This window comes from Phytophthora sojae (genome assembly GCF_000149755.1).
Source record: "Phytophthora sojae unplaced genomic scaffold PHYSOscaffold_3, whole genome shotgun sequence".
In the NCBI taxonomy this organism is placed as follows: domain Eukaryota; phylum Oomycota; class Peronosporomycetes; order Peronosporales; family Peronosporaceae; genus Phytophthora; species Phytophthora sojae.
Genome location: NW_009258117.1, coordinates 696,312 through 716,071, shown reverse-complemented (window position 1 = coordinate 716,071; position 19,760 = coordinate 696,312). Strand labels below are relative to the sequence as shown.

The window sequence follows — 19,760 nt, the reverse complement described above, 5'->3', positions numbered from 1 at the left end:
GATCAGCGCAATCATCGTGGCTCGGATGGTTTCGTGAACTGACGCAGGGTTTCATGGGATCTGCCACGGCCACCAACCAACATTCACGCCAGGTAATGCACATGCATTCGTAACTTGTTTTTAGTCGACCACAAACTCACTTTACATTTCTCTTCTCGCGTACTGGAAACACTTCTTAGCAGCTCGACCATGACCAAAGTTTACCTCCGTCCCCGTCCGTTAGCGGCCTCTGAACAAGGCGATGAGCTCATCGAGTACAAGGTCGAGGACAATGGGGACGTGGTGGTCGTCAACGCTGCCAAGAAGTTTCAAGACTTTGCTGGCGTTCTGTCGACGGAGAACAGCGAGGCTTACGCTCAGGCCGTCAGTCCCATGGTAAGTGAAATGCTGGGCGGCTCCACGTCGTGCTGCTTCGCCTACGGCCACACGAACAGCGGCAAGACGCACACCATCTTCGGGTACGGACCTGAGCTGGGCATGTGCCAGCGTCTGGTGCACGACCTGTTCGCTCAGAGCAGCGACAGTCAATTGCTGGTGCAGGTCCGCTTCTACGAGCTGTACAACGGCAAAGTGTTCGACCTGCTCAACGACCGCCAGCCAGGGTTTGTCCGCCAAGACGCCGACGGAACGATCCACGTGCGCAGTGCCACGACTATGGGCCCCAACGGGGAGGTATTAACGCAGTCTCTACAGGCCGAGTATGGGGATTCCGCTGCTGCGGTTGTCGATATCATCAGCAAAGGACGGAGTCTTCGCGCAGAGGGGACGTCGGAGCTGCATCACCAGAGCAGTCGCTCTCACGCGGTGCTCGAGCTGGAGATCGTGACTTCCGCGCTGGCTGAGGCTCGGAAGCAAGTGGTTCTGGCGCAGTCACGTGTTGTCCCTCTGGGCAAAGCTCGCGACGACCTGTTCATCGCGATTCAGTCGCAAATGTACGTGGCTGTAGATGGAAAATACGAGCTGTCGGGTATCCAGCCTCCTCAAGAGGACCAGGACCGCCTTGAGGTGCTACGTGGACAAGTTGACGCTGCGCAGGCGGAAGTCGCGGCTTTGAAGGCGGATGTTGATGAAGAGAAGGCGAAGTGTGCTGGAGGGATGTTCGTGCTCGTTGATCTCGCTGGAGCGGAGTACACTGGCGAGGGGTTAGCGCGTAATTCGCAAGAGCACAAGGAGGCGCGGGAGATCAACTCGAGTTTGCTCGCACTGAAGGAGTGCATTCGAGTTCAGGCTCGTCAGGGAACGGGCCACATTCCGTACCGCAACTCCAAGCTCACGATGGTGCTCAAGTGCTACCTGGAGACGGACACTCCGTCCTCGACTATCATAATCACAAATGTCTCGTCGGCGGTGACACACCTGCGCAAGGCTTTGGATTCGGTCCGGTACGCGGCGTTAGTGGCTTCTGCATTCAAGACAACCGAGAAGGACAAGGCTACGAGGACAGGATCGCAACTGAAGCGTGTTCGACGCACTAAGTGAATAGGACTAGACTAGATCAACTGGCGGGCCTTACGGTCGATGCTTGGGGGTTGATTTCGGTGCTGGTCGCTGGCTTCGAGTGTTTTTTACCATTTGGACGCCTCGCACTTCCAGCGCCAGTGATTCGGTTTGTATCGAGTTGTGATGCTGCCGCTGGTAATTATGCTTGAAAGGGATCATGGAGCTCATGCTCGACGGAAGCATTGGCGGTGGTGGGGGCTGCTCATCAAACTGAAACACGATGGTTCCATCAAGACGTTAGTACCATCATCTCAACATCCGTCTACCATTTTTTCGCTCGCGCTTCAACTTACCCGTATCAGGGGCGAGGCAGCTTGATCTTGCACACGAAAGCGGATCTCTTTATGGCGATGAAGAGAATTTGCTTGATGAGAGCGAGGTCGAATGTGAGGGGCAGGAGGTGGCGAGATAAATATTTCCTTGGCCTCCATGATCATGTCTCGAGAAGTGTTATCAACGGGGGCTGGAGGCAGAAGATGATCTGTTGTATGGTGGCTTGTTGCTGTCGGGATCTCCTCCGATGCTCCTACTCCCTTCTTCACCGCATGCTTTACAGACTCCACAGTTTTATATTTTATGGTGCCACATACCTTGAGCCAGGACGACTGAAGCACTTCTGCGATGGTCGGCCGCTCTTGAGGCATCTTTCGTAGCATCCTGCTCACCAGATCGCGTGCTTGAGGAGAAACCACGTCCGTATCCAATGGATCGTATTCGTCCTGAGTGATTCGGAAAACGACGGCAGGATACGACGGCGATGCGAAAGCTGCCTTCCCTCCCGAGAGCAGCTCATACAACACGCAGCCAAGCGACCAAATGTCAGTGGCAAAACCGTGAGGCTCGCCTTCCAGGAGCTCGGGGCTCATGTACAGCAGGGACCCAACTACCGTCGAACTCAAATCTTGCGCTTCAATCTCTTGTTCTTGCCTACTAATCGGTGTTAGCCGCTTGGAAGTGCCGAAATCTCCCAGCACAACGCGCCCGGACTGGAAGAGAAAAACATTTGCGCACTTTAGATCGCGATGAACGACACGATGCGTGTGCAGGTGGTGAACTCCTTGAGCGAGCTGAGAAAAGATTCGACGGGCTTCATTTTCTACTATGGACGCGCTGAGAACTTGCTCAAGATCTCCTCCATCCGCATGCTCAAGGATCAGGACAAGAGCTTGCTCGCCTCCTTCAGTAGGCTGAGCCCAAAAGGCTTCGTAGAGTTTTACAATGTTCGGGTGTGCTGGTAATTGCTGGAGCAGAGCCACTTCGTTCAGACATCGTGTTCTACCGAGAAACAAACACTACGGTTAGTTTTACAGCACGGTGTGGATTTCCTGCAGTCGGAACCATCTTACCGCTCGTCAGGAGAGCGGAACGTCAGATCGATCTCCTTCATACAGACACGCTCCCCGGTTTGAACGTGTTCGCACAGGAACACCTAGCCGAGATAATACACCGAAAAAGTTCAAGGGGTAAGCTATGTTCGAGTCGAATATTGCTCAGATCTACGAAAGAGAGCTCACATCTCCGTAAGTGCCGCGACCGATGTGCGCCAGCCGTTTGTATTCATCAAGCGACTTCACGGGAAGCTCTACCGCTGCCATGGCACTGGCAGCTCTGCTTGTTGACGCGTAACAGACAATCACCCAGCACGGTTCTTATATATCTCCGCTATATTTGTGCTTGAAGCAGGAGACTTCAATTCCACCGCAGCGCTTCTCCGCCCGAGTGGAAACACTTGACCGTGCTCTCAAGAATTTTGTAGGGAATGGCCGTCGAATCCTCGTGTAACCAGCTCCCACCCAAGCCTTGGCTGTGACGACACACGGACAGCTACAGAGGAAATACCGTGAGAAGGGTATGATACGCTGGTGACGATCACAGAAAAGCTTACCGTTCCGTGGATGTCCTTGGAGTAGCCCGTGCTTAGCGGCTTCGTGGTCAAGACGACTGTCGCCATGTCAGCGAGTGCAGAACTCTGTGTAGCACCACCACAACTCCAAGTCAACAGCTCGCCTCGACCCCTAACTTCTATCAATTCTCATCGTACCAGAGGCCTCGATCCCGGTAGGTCCGTGTCTGCATGACTCAGAAGCACCACATTCACAGCTCCCTACACCAAACCGACAGCTCAGACATCAATAACCCTTTCTTGAATATAACTTAATACGCATCAGTTCACCCACGTTCTTCTTCTGAGTCAGCGTCTTGCAGCAGCGCACAAAGTCGAGCACCGCAGCGTCTCCGAACGTCCACTTGAGTGCGCCGATGTCGTCCAGGACAAAAGACACCTTAGTGTCTCCATCTTGGTCGGCAAAAGCTCTCAACTCGTCGAACAATTTGGTCCACCCCCTCTCCTGGTCACCTCCGGCCTCCAGTTTGGTCCAGTCCAGCACCTGGAGCTGCTGCTTGCTCTGACAAGTCCCAAAGTTGACACCCTGCCGCAAAGTAGTGTAAGACTACAGTGGTAGTGTCATTCCACGTGTCAAAGTCAGGTGAACGCACCAGTTTGCGTCCGACTGCCGCATAGTGTTCCGGGGTGTTGGCGCTCGCCACGAGACACACGCGGTGGCCGGCCTTGAGGAAGAGCGACGTGAAGTGGTGCACCAGAAACCCCCCGCCGGCCTCCACGCAGTCCTCAAGCAGCACCAACTGCCCCCGGGGCGCCGACGTTGGCGTCCACGTCAACGAGTCCCCGAGCTGATACAGAGCCTCCGCCATCCGAACCAAAGGTTACGCAAGTGAGGCCATAGACAAGACGGCCGTAGCCATGAAATTGACTTTGGAACGCTTGTGGACAACTCCTTAATGTGGACAGCCAGGATAGTAAGAAGTACTCGACAGGTTAAGCTTTTGATTTTTTTCCCCGAGGGGGGACTCGGAATTCCAGGGCTGGTAGTATCCTCATCCGGATAGTCGCGCCATAATTTTATACTGCCTACATCTCCGAGCAGAACTCTGTTGCACTTTCGGAAGCTCGAGCAACGAGACGAGCACTACGAGCAAGTGTAGGAATGATAGCACCGTTTAATGCAACGGAGCATGGGCCTTCAATACCGACGGCCCCCTCGACCTTGTGCGAGCTGCTTCGTGATCGCATGAGAACGTGGGCGACAAGAGCATTGGCGTTCTGGTTCTCGCTCCAAATCACCCATTTCGGGGGCCAGTACTCGATCGAGCGGTTGCTGGCGCTGGAGGAGTACACGCGGAACACGTCCATCTACCGTGTAACGTTACTGCTGGTGCTCGTTGTATCTCCACTCCCCGTTATCGCCATCGCGTTGTGTCAAGAATCCATTCCACTCCAGGACCCGGCAGCAGGTTAGCACAAACTACGGCTTCTGGATCCGTATGGGCATTTTAGGGTTTGCAGTCAGCCCCAACATGGCCAGTTACGTGGAAATCTTTCTCGATGGCATCAGACTCTCGCGGCGCCAGAAGATGCTGTTCTGCTCCTATGTTGTAGCCAGTGGCTCGGCTTCGTCGATGCCGGTTGCGGCGTTATGGGTCTTTCCGGTTCCGTTCATCGGTCTTATACAGGTCTGGTCTTTTTTGGTCCGTAGGACCAAAACAGGACCGAAATAAAATCAGCCTCCAAATGGAACCTAAAAAAGACCCTACAGAAAACAAGGTTTTAGCAAAACTCTACAATTAAATATTCAAACGGAAAATAAATGCATTTTGTATTAAAGGGGATATTGCAAATGAAAAACCATACTGGACAAAAACTTCAACCCTGCTGTCAGGTTAACTGTCAGTCATGCTAATCCGGCTTGTACTCTAGCTGCCCGGGCCGTCCGACTTGATGAACACCCCTGCCCCCGCGAGTTAATAACTCAGCCAAACGATAGAGTACACACTCGGTGGATCCGTCAGCACCAATAGTCTCTCCATGGTACCAACACTGTCATACAGGTGACTCACGAGGTCGCAACGCCACCATGGGCCCAACCAGCGCACCCAACGCGAGCAAATCGTCCAAACGGTGCCAACTCTCGGACCAGCAAGCTTCACAGGATATCATTTAGTCTAATCAGGCCGAACGTCAGCGAGCCACCAAAGCATATGAGAAGAAGTCCACGCCGATCTTCGGCCCACCAGCTACCGCTATATGCACTAAGGCTAGACCAATTGTAGTTTTCCTTAAATTGCGGTCTTAGGGACAATCGAGAAGTTATTTTGCGTAGGAGCCGAGGCTTGAAGTACTCGTGCGAAGCAGTACTGTGAGATACTAGCCCCGTGGGATGTCGAGGGCGAGCTGCGAGCTAGCGCCCTGCTGGATGTCGATCACTGGATCACTATCTAGCTTCCTGCAGAGGCAAAGTACAAGCAAGTACTTCAAGTACCAAGTACCAAGGATCAGCGGTACATGCATACAAGAATACATGGAGTAGATTCAGGCACGAGGACGTCTGAGCAACCCAGTTAGTTAAAGCTCATTAAGAAAGTCTAGCAATAGCGTCAGTCCGAGCAGCGTCGACGATCCAGGGATCGACACCAGCAAGACGCTCGCTCGCAAATTCAGACCTTTGGGTTTCATATTATAATCTCCAGCTCTACTTCAATAGCGGCTGCCCTCTATAATCTATCACGATATTTTATATCATGGTGAAGGGGGTCTAAAAATGGCTTGTTTCGTAGTGATATCATTTGGGTCTCGCCATCCAAACGGGACCGCTAGCGAAATCATACTGATTTTCTGTTCGGTCTCGTTTAGATGCCGTAGGACCAAAACAGGACCTGACCTGCATAAGACCTGTATAAAACCTTACCCAATCTACCCAGCGCCCAGTATCATACAGGCATCACCTCAGACAACGTCTTCAAAGTGGTTCAGAATATTTTCATTTACGCGGCTCTGCATGTAGAACTGGTGTCAATGGTAGCGCTGGTTTTCATCACGGGTAACCGGATTTTTAGGTCAATCCTACATTTTGGTCACGGGTCAAATCCTTACTTTGGTCACGTGACCTAAGCGAATGAGGTCACATGTAATTCGCAAACGGTTTGGTTGTTAAGTAAATGCATTATAGCGATTCTGCTCCTGACAGATAGCGACTTCCGCCCGTAGTCAAAAGAGTCGTCTGGACGATAGTCTGCTGTCTCATGATCCATCTCGGCATCATCGGCCTCTGAACCCACAGCACTAGAGCAGGATCCAGGGTCATCAGTGGCGATGGTAGGCTGCTCTCATAAGTCTTTGCTCTTCTCTGACCCCACAATGTCGGCGGCTTGACGCAGTTGAGGCGCACTCGGCAGCTGGAGAGTTTCCGCCGAGGAGGCCTACCGAGCCTGGAATAGATAACGCGCGGTGACGCATATTCGTGAGAAATACCTTTTCGTGAACTACATTACGCGATGGGGGCCGTCTCATGTTGAAGTGTCAAGCTCGAGTGCTGAGCTGTGGTGCGATGGGTTAGCTACTTCGTATAAATTTTCTAAGTGAATGCTACAAAGCACGAAATAGAATCCGGAGACGATGTCGAAATTTCATAATGGGTTCCCTGTGTCGACCAAGTTGTTCATGGGAGGGTGTGTAGCCCTACAGTCTACTTGTACTACCATCGCGCGCTGAACAGCGAAACCAATGCAAACGACAGAGAGAGAGAGGGGTCGGTTTCGTAGAAGACGCTGGCAGAAGGCGTTAGCAGGAGTCAGCTGAAACACATACACAGATTACTTTGAAATCAACCTCTTTAGCTGCTCGGAGCGCTACCGTCTTCCCTCGTACTAGACGCCAAGGCGTTCTAAAAAATTAGAACGCCTAGTGGGCGTTATATTTGAATAAAAGGCCTAGGCGTTATATTCAAGTGAAACTGCGAAACTCTGAAGGATGCAAAAGGTAGGCGTTGTATTCAAGTAAATCTAAAATCCCTGAAGGTTGGTAGTGGCCTGTAAGGCGCCCAGCTGCTCAACCCATTTCCGAACTATCGACAGCGAGGGTATCTTGAGTTTTGCGGCAAGGGCGGCAAACCCAAAGCCGTCGACACCCTTGTTGTACTCTCCAGCAACACTGCGCTTGAATCCGATACTGTTGCTATCACGCTTTTTCTTGGGCTGAAGTTCTTGGCGTGGGCTTTTGTGTCGCGGGAGGGCGATTGTATAATGATATGACAAAGCAAGAGCTCGACTTCCGCTCGTATGGCTGGTGGTCGGCACAGAGGTGCCACCTCGTCCAAATGGCAGCAGAATTGTTGGCAACTACTAACGTTAACCCCAACAGGCCCCGGATTAAGGACAAATAAAAGGACCAAAAGTTAGAGGCTTATGCTGGCATTGATTTTGCGAGATACACCGTATTACTGCTATGACCAGAAAATCCTTGATTCGTTCTACAAGGGGGGTGCCTTGCACACTGTCCTCTGTTGTCCATCATGATAAAAATGCAGATTGAAAAGGGTCATATATAATATATCACATTTCGGTTTTTGTCCGTGATTCTAGGACAAAAATCGCACATTGACTTGATTTCATTATGTGGATCCAGACGTTACACCTCTCGCACAGTATATGTACTTGTTACAAATGACCACGTACTTACCCGGGCGTGATTACACTCAATACAAACGCCAAGTCTTTTTTTGTCCTTTTTTGCGGTTTAAGGACAAAAACCCGGAAAGTACCTCGTACTTAAGCGAATTTTGTTTTAAATAAAGGACAAAAAATGTTGGGGTTAATAAGAGTTGTGTTACGCTTGGGTCGGCGTTCTATTTTGCTATTGCTTCATTTCGAGGGTGCGATCAGATTCGGGATTGTTGACCAACCTCGAATACAACGCCTAGGCGTCTAGTACGAGGGAAGACGGTAGCTTCCCTGGTCCTTTATAATAGTGTTCCGAAACCTACTTACAGCTCTGGCCGAGTCGCTATGATCTCTCCCACTTACCGTCGCCGTGGACAACAGTGCTTGCGTCCCTCCAAGCCGAAGCTGGACACTGGATGGACCACCGGACCTTCACTCTCACTGGCACACCGTAGCAAGTGTGCATTGGCTGTCACCTTGCAAGGTAGGCAGAGTGAATTGTAAGCGCTGGAGGATCGGGAATCTGCTAGGACGTTAGTTAGGCTAAATGACTGCAATGCGCCGCACCTTGAAACGAAACGAGACGGCGAGTCGAGTGTGCGGCCAAATCTGTGCAGCATGCCCATGGCCTTCGGCTACGCTGTGATCCCAGGAACAGCGGGCGGTAGGGTACTCGACTTCGACCTCGAGCGAGGTTACGGTGCCCCACACGTCGAGCAAGACTGAAGGCTAGCTCGAGATAATGCTACGTGATGCTGAGTCCATGAGCTCAAGCGCTGAATGCGAGCGGAGTCCCGTGAGTACGGGTTGGTGACTTTGTACGGTGCTCGTACTGCAACATGGTAGGTAGCACCACCTCCTCTATCTAGGGTATTGCGATCTGCGCTCATACTACGAGCGTCACACACGCGTGGTAGCAGCTCACTGTTTAGCAATGTAACTACTGCCCGTGCAACATGCATGGTAGGCGGTCTCTTGCAGTGTAAATGGTAGGAAGCACACATTTTAGCATGGTAAGGACTTGCAGCGCAACATGGTAGTTTTACTACTAGCAAGCACGCTGTGCAAGATGATAGGCAGCCCACAGTGCAGCACTTAGCCAGCTTATACTGTATCACAGCAGCAAGCAGCACGTCGTGTCCTGTAGGAACCCGCGCTGACAGAGTACGAAAGCATTGATGGAGGTGTCGTGTGTACTGAGAAAACTTGTATGATGTCTGAATTCTTCAGGCTGAAGAGAAGTGGGCTCTCGTCCGCTTCGAAGCTGCATATGCATTTTGCTCTCTTTCTCATGCGGGCGTGCGCGCATCTTACCGTCTACATCAATGGGTGTGATGTGATCTGTTAAGTTTGGTCACGTGACCAAGCGTCCTGATGTGTGACCTATTTGACCATCATAACCGTGACCAACTGTTAGGATTGACCTGTTTTCCCCTCTTCGTTCATCACGTGGCGAAGTTGTGGGATCCGAGCGCTGTATCAGCTGGCTTTCGTTTTGGAATGTACAGCAATGTCAGCAGCACAAGTAACTACGCGTGTTTAGCAATCTGCGTACCAAAGTGGACGACGCGGTAAGTCAGAGTGATCACTAGATACATGATGAGCCTGCCTTGTACTAAAGTTGTTTGGGTTTCTTATTACTTCTTTAATGTAGGCGCAGATTTTTCCTTCCGGTTCGAGTGAGTCGGGTAAACAATTTGATGAACGAACTTAGTGGCGCAGTCGTGCTTTTGCTAATAACAATGTACTTACTTGCCTTGTGCTTTAAATCTACCCTCCTAGCTCCTGATGGCATTATTCAAGTCCTCGATCGCTAGTGGGTACAACGGACCACCAAAAACTGGCGAGCAATCCACAAGCGAGAAGAGCCTACCGTTCAACAAATTGGCGGGGTCCATAACCTCTGCGGAGTAGGCACCAGAAGTAGATGCGCTGAACGAGGTTGCGTTGCCATCTAAAACCCGCTTCAAATCTCCACAGTACGCCGAGCCGCCTGCCAGAACTGGGGGAGGGTATGGAATCACGCTGGACTGCCGCAAAAGTTGGTCGGTCCACGACCAAAAGTAGGAAACGTTCGTGTTCGTAATTGCGACCGAAACGAGCGTTGATGAGAGTCTGGTGACGTTGACGTTGTGGGGAAGCTCGCTTATGCTGGTGTCGCCAACCATTAGATGGGTCACTCCTTCCGTCTCGAAGAGCTCCGGCGGCAGCTCACTGATGGGGTTACCCGTCAGAGAGAAGTACCCCGCTACTAGATGCAGTAGCGGTGTTGGTACGCTGCGAAGCTGAATGTACTCGATGAAAATTTGCGAACCTGGGTTCCACTTGGTGTGTAAATCGTCGGGTACCTCGCGCAGATTGGTGACGCACATCTCAAAGTCGTACACGAAACGAGGGAAATCGCTCGACTGGAAACCCGCGGGCAGCAACCCGTCGCTCATATTGACTCGAAGCAGCAACACCGACGCCAAATTAGGGTGGTTTGTGTTGGTGATAGCTGCCGATTCTCTCCATTGCACAATTGTCGAGTTGTACACTTTAAAGCCACGGATTTCATGGAACTCATTGAGCACATCGGGTACGTCGAGCGAGGGGCAGTGGCGTATCAGCATCATCACAACACTAGACCCGTCGAAGGCACGCCATAGTGAATCTATCTCACCCCGATCACCGGAAATGTTGAGGTGGTGGCAGTCCAGCCTCACGAGGTAGCACGACGGGCCTGGGACAGCCCACGGTCGCACTTGTAGCAAACATTGCGGAAGTGTGGGTAGCAACGAAGCTTGTACATGTAGAGCTAGAACCAGACAGCCCCATAGCAGAAACAGCGCGTGTACCCCACGATTCACTACTTGATGCAGTCGTGAACGTCTTGTTGTTGATGATGCTGCTGCTGTTGTTGTTGTTGGCAAGAATGGCATAATCTGTGCGGGTTGTTTGGCTGTATCAGCTGTCTTGGCTGTCACTTGAAGGGCTTTCACTGTCACTGCCACCTTTATGGCCCCGACATGACTTACACTTCGTGTCCGGCGGTACAGTAGCTCCTTCATACTGGCCGTTGTCATGAACAAGCCCAGCGAGAAGATCGCCCGACTGACCAAGTCTGACCACGATACGACAAGGACCATCTGAAACTCATTGAGGTCCACTCGTCGTTGTACCAGTGTACCCGATCAAACCCGGTGATGCTTGTGTCGTACTGGCCCACGTGCCTCAACACAACAATGAGCGTCACGCCCACGCAGGAGATGAGGTCCAGCACACAGTCACAGGCGATCAACGCAAAGCGTCGGCGAGCTTCGTCGTTACGGAAAGGCAACGCGTAGACAATAGCGGACGACCAGCAGTTGAGTGCCAGCGTGACGGCGAAGAACTGGTTCAGAAGCGTGCTCGGCAGGAACCAGCTCATTCGATACCCTTGAACCGTCTGTAGCGTAGTCTCGACGATCTCGCGGCACGTTGTGAGCGTATGGAAGTGCTTCCCGTTGACGCCGAGCAGTCCGTACCGGTCGGTGAGCTGGTTTGTTAGACTGGAGGCAGTTCGGTACAGGCGGCTAGATGTCCGAAGGGTGGGTCCCTCTGGGGAATTGCCGTTGTTGATTGAAGTTCGTGTGGCGGGGCCTCCCCAAGGTGTAAACGCCAGTGTCCTCCACCAAATGGTGCCTCCCAGCATCAAAGCCATGCTTACCCCGTGCAGTGTGGCCATGGCTGCATGGACGGTGGCAATGGTGGGGTGGTACGCCGACGGCATCCCGATCCAAAAGAACTCGAGGTAGTTGTTGAGCATGGTGCCGCGCAAATTGAAGTAAAAGAAGGCGAAGGCCGCGTTGTAACCAAGCGTTAGCGTGTGCAGCGCGAGGAAGAGGAACCACCACAGGGCAAACGCCCACGGGGACACGACCATGAACTCTTGGTCGCCCATTCAGTCAGCGGTTTGAACTCGTCGACGGAACGAGACAAGTTTCACCAACCTGCTCGTTTAGTCAGTGATGATAAGAGCGTTCTTGGCAGGAAGGACATGTCTGGGGCCACATTGCGTCCAAACTTAGTTATTGCCTGAGGACGGGCGAATAGCTACGTCTGTGCGGGTCCTCTGTTATTATACATCGTATTTTCGTCATGCCTCCTTTGTGATTCGCCGGGTTTGCTTGCGTATGACAACATGTGCTTATGACAGCAAAAACAAAAAATAAGGTACTTAAGTATACAGTCAAACCTCTTTATATGAGGCCCTGTTGGTGACCATCAACTACAATGACTCATATAAAATGGACTCAGTTAAAAAATTATGTGGTGCACGTAAAGAAATCGTGCATAGTTCGCTGCCGCTTTGCCTTCACCGTAGTCTCTCGAACCAAAGCGGTCACGGTCTGTAAAGCTCTTCGTTCTCTGTCAGTCTGCTCTCCGCATTGCAGCAAAAATGCAGCCAGCTCCATGCAGTGTCTCAGAGCAATGGCAGGTTGAACTGCGGGTTCCTGTTCCTCCTCTTCCTCCTAAGCGCTCCGCCAGCTCATGCGCCTTCAGCAGGAGCACGTCGTCCGCCATCGCCGTTTTAGCTTCGTTCTGAAAGAAAAATTCCCTCAGTTCCCGCTCGAACTGAGGGAATTTCACTCGGCGCCGCTTGGTCGCACTCAGGTCGACGTGGCTGAAGTAGGAAGAAGGCAGGTTGCGCAGTCGGGCGAGTGTGGCACGGCTGACCCGGGCCTTGAAAGTTGCGTAGATCCACTCGGCGGGCATGGGGTTGTTCATGCCAGGATTCTGCTTGAGCTTTAGGTGCACTTGGAGCTTTTGTTCTAGCGTCAGACAGGTGCGAGGAGACATGGCGAGCGAAGAAGGCTTGCGGTAGGCGTTGAGTGTTGAGCAGTGGTGCTTTGAAGCGTGAGCAGTGTGAATCAAATAAACAGGTGAGAGCTAATTTGGTCCCCAAAAATGTGACTCATATACCTTGTATGCATATAAACAGAGATCATACAAAAACTAAGTGAAATATTTGGTAGCGACAAAGCCTGCATCAAATAAACGGCATGGCTCAAATAGAGAGGATCATATAAACAGGTTTGACTGTATTCGGAGTTCGTAAGAACTGTCGTTTGCGCCCCTGCGGATGTTTGAGATAATGCAGCATAAGTTTTTATGTTGCATTATCGGTTAAAGAGCCATTTGAAACAACAGCAATGACAGTTGTACAGCAGTTATACTACAGCATAGCAGCGCAAACGATTCATTAGAGCTCAGAGCAAGTTTTTGGCGATAAGCTAACCAGGCAGCAGCGATAATAAAGAGGGGTGATCAGTCATACATGTAATCTGTGATGAATCGACCGTATCGGGGCAGCAAGCGAGCCGAGTCGCCGTCGTATCGGCTAAGTTAGTTTAGACATGTGGCTGTCATTTCTAAGATACAATATCTATATGTACATGTCAGCAGCAGCAACAATAAACCGTCGTTGACTAAAACAAAATTATCGCTATTGATTAATGGTAGTGGGCGCATAGTGTTTGTTGCGAGTCAACTTCGTAGTGAGGAGAGCTAAACGACATGGAAGTCAGTGTAGCAATTCTACAAAATCAAGTTGCAGGCGTCATAACTGGACATATAACTCCAGAAAAAAAACACATTATACATTCAGCATGAACCGAAGTTCAGTCTGGCAGCTTGAAGCTGTGCAGTATGCAGCATGAATACATGTAGCAGTAGTGTGAGTTCATGTACAGATCCACCACGGTAGATCGAGCAGCGTAAGCGACCCAGCAAATGGAGGCATGATATTGCGCGTTCTAGTCGAACTTTCCGAAGTCGATTGATTGAATCGACCGAGCCAAATCGCCAGCAAACCGCCCGAGATTTTGATTTGACTTGAGTTTACTATGTACGCAATAAAGTACGAAATAAGAAGTCGCTCAGGCCGTCTCGGTCGATTCCAAAAGACTTGAAATTTGTATTCAGCGATTTCAACCCATATGGTAAACCGACCCGAATCGGCAATATTGGCCAGAATTCACAATACTTCACAGTACAAAAATAAGAGCATGTGCTAAAATTCAAGAACTTCTTCATGCAGCGCTCTTCTACGGCAAGCGTTGCGCTACTACATAGTACTACCAGTAGTAAATAAAGTTTTTCTACGGTGCAGGTTTTGGAATACAGTAAAAAAAAAAGACCGAACTGCGAACACCGCGGGCCAAAGCCCGCAAACCAGTTCTGAGCGTCAAGCGCCGCACTTTTGTTGATTTGGGAGAAAATTTAATCGACTGACCACTGGTATTCAGGGCACCTGCAGTCCGATGAAATTAGGCGAGGTGGCTGTTGGGTTATCTACTCTCGCGATCAAGCTTGACACATCAAGATGGCTTCTCCTCTCCCAGACACTAGATGGAGATGCGCGGCTGGCGGCTTACATTTGATCCAAAAACAACAACAAACAATGTTTCGACGGGAAGGTGAGCCATCACAAGAAACAAAGTAGCATGGACACAGCCTCGAGGTAATCAGTCAAGATGAGGCACTTGGCCGTGAACAGCTCCTTGAGAGCTTCGCTGACGATCACGAAGTTTCGTGTGCGGAAAGCCTGGGCGCCCATTTCTTCAAAGGTGCAGTGCTCGGCCATGGATATGCTTCTGTCGGACGCAATCTCTTGACGTTGAGCCACTGCAACGACTTGATTACTTCTCTTCCAACATCGGCCACTAGAGAACTTTAGAAGCTGGACGAAGTCGACGTTTTGGAACACGAATTGACAAAAAAACGTATGAAATCCGGTTGATCCAAAAATAAGTTCCAGTGGATCAACGCGACCCGTCGGTTGTTCCACTGGACTTGAGTATTGGAACATCTGCCGGGTAATCTATCCGTAATCTATCTGGATTTTATCCAGAATGTTTAGATTTTCCGTTCCAAATCCTTCAAAAGTTCTCCACTACTTCTCAGTATACCGGACTGTGGTAATGCAGTTCCCAACTTTTGCTTGAGTCGAGAGCGGGCTTTTGAGTGCCTTCGAGTGTTTTCAGAATGTTTCTCCCTTCCTTCGAGAGCTTGTGCGTCACGGCTGAGCGCACCTGGATGCCTACGAGCGCTTCAGGCGGCCCCAACATCTTACACAGAGATCGAGTCGCTGCCAGCATGCCGCAGTCACTGACATCGATACTCGTAGCTCTATCCGTTGCTGCCAACGGTTGCTATCAATTGCTTTCGAGGTCGGTGCCGCGAGGTCCACAAGTCCATTCACCGCTGGAGTCTTCGCCACTGTCGATTCGTATAAACTATCACGGATATATCCACTGAAGGCGACACGAGTTGGGCAATGGCAACATAAGCTCGAAATGAGCGGCTCGACGGCTAAGCGTTTGTATCTGAACGAAAACTGCGACGATACCACGTTGTATGATTAACTTTAAAACTTAAACTCACGTCAAATAGGTACTTACTAACCGCTCCAGCACCACGCCTAGCCAGCAAAGACATCGCCGTCCTCATCGTTTGACTCTTCACTGCTCCGACCCGCACTGCTACTCTCACTGGAGCTCTCATCACTGCAGGCCAAGTAGGTCTCTCGGATGATACTCCGCCTGCTGATCTTGCGCAGCACCAGGAACTCGTCGTTGTACATGCTCTCGGGCAGCAGCGTGTGGATGTCGCTGTCCTGCACCAAGTACCGGACTTGGAACACGGGGCCCACCTTGGCTGCGTCGACCTTGAGCAGGAACACGTCGTCGTACCCGAGCTCGAAGTGGCGTCGCGCCCACTTGACCGCGTGCTCCTGCGTGCCGAACAACGAGATGAAGGGCGTCGGGATGCGGTTGGACCAGTTCAGGTGCAACTCCACCGCCCGCTTGAACTGCTGCTTGCTCTTGAACGAGGGCTTGGCCCGCGCCTTGAGCGACTGACCAGTGTACCGTACCCGCCACAAGACCTTGGGCACCTCCTTGCCGTCGCACTGGTAGCGGGCAGTGATCTCCGACGACCTCGACGAAAGCGTCAGCATGTTGACTGGTTGGGCTGTCTCCTTGAAGGCAAGTTGCGAACTGAGACCGAGCCGAGTCGGTGGCCAGCGGTGCATGCATGCCGTGGAGCCACCAGGTGTCGATAGGTACTGTAACCTTACAGATATCATATCCGAGATCGCACCATCTCTTCCCTTCCCGCGCCTCCTCCACAGGGTGAGCATTCCGTCATGACGGATTGGGCAGAGATGGCTACAGTGGTAATGCTAGTCGCACCTCAAGTCCACTTGAGAGTGGTCCGTAGTGGACCGCCCTCGATTCCGCGGAACCGAGCCCGGTGATCGGGCCAGCATGCCGCGGGAAGAGCAGCCCCCGCCACTAGATCGGTGCCTCCATACTCCAATTCGCCGCCTAGGAGGCACTGAGAGGAGTGCGTTTCGGTCGGCTGATATCTTATGTTGTCCCCGCTTCAACTGTCCGGCGGAAGCACCGTTGCGTTGGGGTTGCTCGCGTGCGGGTTGGCGGTGGCCGGCGTTGTTAGCTACACATGTACGTGGAGCTCCAAGAGCGAGTCGAGTAAGGCCGGTCGAGTGCCGTACTTGCCGTCATGGATTCCGCTGCTCGGGAACACCGTCGAGTTAGCGCGAAACGTCGATCGACACCACGAGTGGGTGGCTGAGCACAGTCTGCAGCGCGATGGCAAACCGTTCGCGCTTCGGCTGCCGGGCAAGAACGACACGCTGTTCCTCTCGAGGCCCGAGCACTTTGAAGAGGTCGTCAAGACGCAGAGCAGCAACTTCAGCAAGGGCGACATTGCGAGAGATCTTCGACGATTTCCTGAGCGAAGACATTTTGATCATCCATGGCGAGCGCTGGCGGTTCCATCGCAAGATCCTGGCCAGTTTGTTCACCCCGCGAGCGCTGCGCGAGTACATGACGCGGATTGTTCGGGAGGACGTTCGGCGGCTGCAAAGTGTTTTACAGAAGGGGCTCCTCGATCAGTCTGAAGCGGCCGACAATCGCCCAGACGCTCGTAAGCCTCCCTGCACTGTAGAGAGACAGGATGATGTCCGTGCTGGCAGGGATAAACGTGTTATCTGCGAAGACTGTCTCGACTGCAGTGATAGGGGATACCTGGGACGGCTGGATGTAGACGGAGGAGCTCAAGAATAGTCGCTTCGAGGTACGGCATCTTCTGAATGTCCTCGTGCGAGGGAATGTAGCTCTCTGACTCACCAAGCTTGGGCAGCTTGGCCAGGATTTCAGCGTGAAGCTTCTTCTGCACCTGAGGATTTTGACTCAACGCGTGGAAGAACCACATCATCGCGTCTGCAGTCGTGTTTCGTCCTACCTCAAGGCCAGCCAGAGAAATATCGCGCACTTCCGTGGCTGTGATTCGTGGCCTGCTCCATACGCACTCGAGATGAGTACCAATAGCAAGCCATTCATCTCGTCGATCGCCTCGCGAAGCCGCCGCTCACTCCCGACGTTTAGACAGCGCTGGAGCTTCCAGACACAAGGGGGCACAGTATTCCGCTGACTTGAAATGCGGTTTGCGTCATCGAACGCGGCCTCGAACGGATGCACCCCATCCGAGGTCAAAGTCTCCAGCTTGTGACCAAAGCCCGATCGTGTCGATGGTGAATTGCAGCAGCAGCTTGCTCAAGTCGAAGCTCTCCTGAGTTTCGCTCGTGCAGTTTTTGGTACTCACCATTTTCTGACAATCTTCGACTATGCTCTTACTGTTGGTCACTTGCTGACAAATGTTGACTATCAGCTTACCATAAAATAAGTTATAACTTCAAATTAAATTTCCACGCGCAAGTGCTTTCGGCATTGTGTCGAAACATGCTGCTCCAGTTGCTCCCCGTTGAAGCTTTCGACGAGCCATTGCTGATTCAGGTCTTCATCAGTATCCTGCGTCTTTGTTTAAAGCAAAACAATTTTTATAAAGTTCGGAGAACTACAGTAGTACATGCTGTCGAGCTCGGCTCAGATCATCCACATCATCATTCCGTCCGGGTATATGGGGTCCCCCACAGTAAAATCTGGCACAGTGTTGTTCTGCACTTCACCACTCGCGCGATTGCCCGAGAACTGCGAGTCGTTGATACAAATGAACGCCAGTCGCCGCATATCTTCAAAGCATAGCTTGTTCCGCCGGCTGGACTGGGTCAGTGTGGTCTTGCACAGCGCTTTCTCGGACGCGATACTGCTCGGGGCTAAGGAAAAGAGAGTGAGAGCCAGCGACTTGAGGTGCGGCCAATCGTCCGCATCCAGCTGCCAGAACTGCAGCGGTGACCGGTTGCCCTTCTCCAGCATTTCCCACTTGTACGTCCGGTTGTTGCGCTGGTTCTTCGCATAGATAACGTAGTCCATGTATTCCGCTGTCATGGCTCGCTTGCGGTCCTCGCTGACCCCCACATCCTGGTCCGTTTCTGGGAAATTGAAAATCAGCTCCTCAATCTGCTCACGATAGTCCCGCGTCATGGATTTGCCGATGTATCGCGGGTCCAGCAAGAATGCCAATCCGTGTGCCTCACTGAGTACGTACTGCCACCGCTCTGTCACCACCTTCTTGATGTACTCGAGTTCAACTGTCGTAAGCCCGAATACTGCATCAAAATCTGTGAGCAGATGCTTGGACTCGAAGTAAACTTCAGAAATCGGGGCCCGGTCGTCCTGGAATTTGTACAGGATGAGCTCGATTGGGGTCAAGATGGTGATCGCCTTCTCCAACGTCAACTTCCAGTTCAGGTTAAGCACGAACTCCTTGATACTCTGTCGCGTTGCGCGCTGGTGCTCGGGAGAGTTTGGCCCCATGAATTCCGGGTCACTCACAATTGACTGCAGCACATCTTCCGACTGAATTAATACACGGAAACGAGCGGCCAGTGTGCCCCACGACATGGTGGATGTAGCGTTGGCAAACCCCTTCATCGTGTGGAGCAGCTGAGCGTCGAACATCTTGAACTTCTGCGTATACTGGTAGCTGCTGAAGAACGCTAGGAGCTCGTTGCAGTTGTTTGTGAGCTCCACGAGGTCCTGGAACGGGAAATCCATCGGAACCTGCGGCGTCATTCGCCTTGGGTCATTCTCCACCGACTTCTCGGGGCCAAAGATGTCCATGATGGCCAAGTGCAGAGCGTGGCAGATGCAGCCATAGAAGAACTTGGTCGGGTATTCTGCCTTGAGCATATCCCACGCGCGCGAGTGATACTCTGTGCTGCCAGTCACCACGCCGCTTACGTTGTTGACCATCGGCTGCATCATGCGTTTAATGTCTTGTGCGATCATGATGGAGTTGTACTGCGATTCATCGCCAGGCGCTTTCTCCGACTCCAGGAAAAATCGCTTCTCGTTGTTCACCGCAATGTACGTCACGTACAGCTCCTCCGGGTTGCTCGTGCCGTACAGGTTCAGGTTCGACCAGGCGTCGCGCTTCAGACACACGCGTCCAGGACCTGTCGTGAGACCGCCCCACACCTGCTTGTGCATCTTGTCAAAGCAGCGCGCCAGCAGATCCGTCTCCAGTGTCTTCTTGTCCGGGAGCTTGGCGTTCGGCTTCAAGATGGCGATCGCCCTGCCCAAATGCGACTCCTCCACGGCGTCGAACGCCATGCCAGTCACGTACGCGTGCATGGCGATGGCCTCTTCAAACCGCTCGGTCTGCGTCTTGGACAGCATCCCGTTCTTCTTCTTCTCCTTCGCGCCTGCACCGAGTTTATCCTTGCCGTCGTCCTTCAGCATGGTCATGGCCGTGCCGTCCATCAAGCTCTCGGGCATGGTCTGCTGCATGGCCATCTG

General features: G+C 52.1%; 8 protein-coding genes across 8 annotated transcripts; 1 reads left to right on the top strand and 7 right to left on the bottom strand.

Moving 5' to 3' along the window:
* Positions 1-189: 189 nt before the first annotated feature.
* Positions 190-1,479, top strand: PHYSODRAFT_490913 (hypothetical protein; the record flags this gene model as incomplete). Its single annotated transcript, XM_009523749.1, has 2 exons — positions 190-879; positions 925-1,479. The coding sequence occupies 2 exons, from the start codon at positions 190-192 to the stop codon at positions 1,477-1,479; spliced, it is 1,245 nt and encodes a 414-aa protein (XP_009522044.1).
* A 30-nt stretch (positions 1,480-1,509) lies between these two features.
* On the bottom strand, positions 1,510-3,095 carry PHYSODRAFT_312602 (hypothetical protein; the record flags this gene model as incomplete). Its single annotated transcript, XM_009523748.1, has 4 exons — positions 1,510-1,710; positions 1,794-2,792; positions 2,894-2,929; positions 3,015-3,095. The coding sequence occupies 4 exons, from the start codon at positions 3,093-3,095 to the stop codon at positions 1,510-1,512; spliced, it is 1,317 nt and encodes a 438-aa protein (XP_009522043.1).
* Positions 3,096-3,189: 94 nt separating this feature from the next.
* Positions 3,190-4,212, bottom strand: PHYSODRAFT_492247 (hypothetical protein; the record flags this gene model as incomplete). Its single annotated transcript, XM_009523747.1, has 5 exons — positions 3,190-3,324; positions 3,386-3,469; positions 3,542-3,604; positions 3,678-3,929; positions 4,012-4,212. 5 exons carry the CDS (start codon positions 4,210-4,212, stop codon positions 3,190-3,192), a joined length of 735 nt encoding a protein of 244 aa, XP_009522042.1.
* Positions 4,213-9,791: 5,579 nt separating this feature from the next.
* On the bottom strand, positions 9,792-11,917 carry PHYSODRAFT_312600 (hypothetical protein; the record flags this gene model as incomplete). Its single annotated transcript, XM_009523746.1, has 4 exons — positions 9,792-10,043; positions 10,143-10,906; positions 11,027-11,147; positions 11,183-11,917. The coding sequence occupies 4 exons, from the start codon at positions 11,915-11,917 to the stop codon at positions 9,792-9,794; spliced, it is 1,872 nt and encodes a 623-aa protein (XP_009522041.1).
* A 3,540-nt stretch (positions 11,918-15,457) lies between these two features.
* Positions 15,458-15,994, bottom strand: PHYSODRAFT_259785 (hypothetical protein; the record flags this gene model as incomplete). The annotated part of the gene is made up of 1 exon (XM_009523745.1): positions 15,458-15,994. One exon carries the CDS (start codon positions 15,992-15,994, stop codon positions 15,458-15,460), a length of 537 nt encoding a protein of 178 aa, XP_009522040.1.
* Positions 15,995-16,494: 500 nt separating this feature from the next.
* PHYSODRAFT_496088 (hypothetical protein) lies at positions 16,495-16,888 on the bottom strand (the record flags this gene model as incomplete). Its single annotated transcript, XM_009523744.1, has 2 exons — positions 16,495-16,701; positions 16,766-16,888. 2 exons carry the CDS (start codon positions 16,886-16,888, stop codon positions 16,495-16,497), a joined length of 330 nt encoding a protein of 109 aa, XP_009522039.1.
* A 478-nt stretch (positions 16,889-17,366) lies between these two features.
* On the bottom strand, positions 17,367-17,579 carry PHYSODRAFT_382448 (hypothetical protein; the record flags this gene model as incomplete). Its single annotated transcript, XM_009523743.1, has 1 exon — positions 17,367-17,579. A coding segment is annotated over one exon (213 nt), but the record flags the coding sequence as incomplete, so codon positions are not given.
* A 366-nt stretch (positions 17,580-17,945) lies between these two features.
* Positions 17,946-18,443, bottom strand: PHYSODRAFT_488106 (hypothetical protein; the record flags this gene model as incomplete). The annotated part of the gene is made up of 1 exon (XM_009523742.1): positions 17,946-18,443. One exon carries the CDS (start codon positions 18,441-18,443, stop codon positions 17,946-17,948), a length of 498 nt encoding a protein of 165 aa, XP_009522037.1.
* Positions 18,444-19,760: the final 1,317 nt, after the last annotated feature.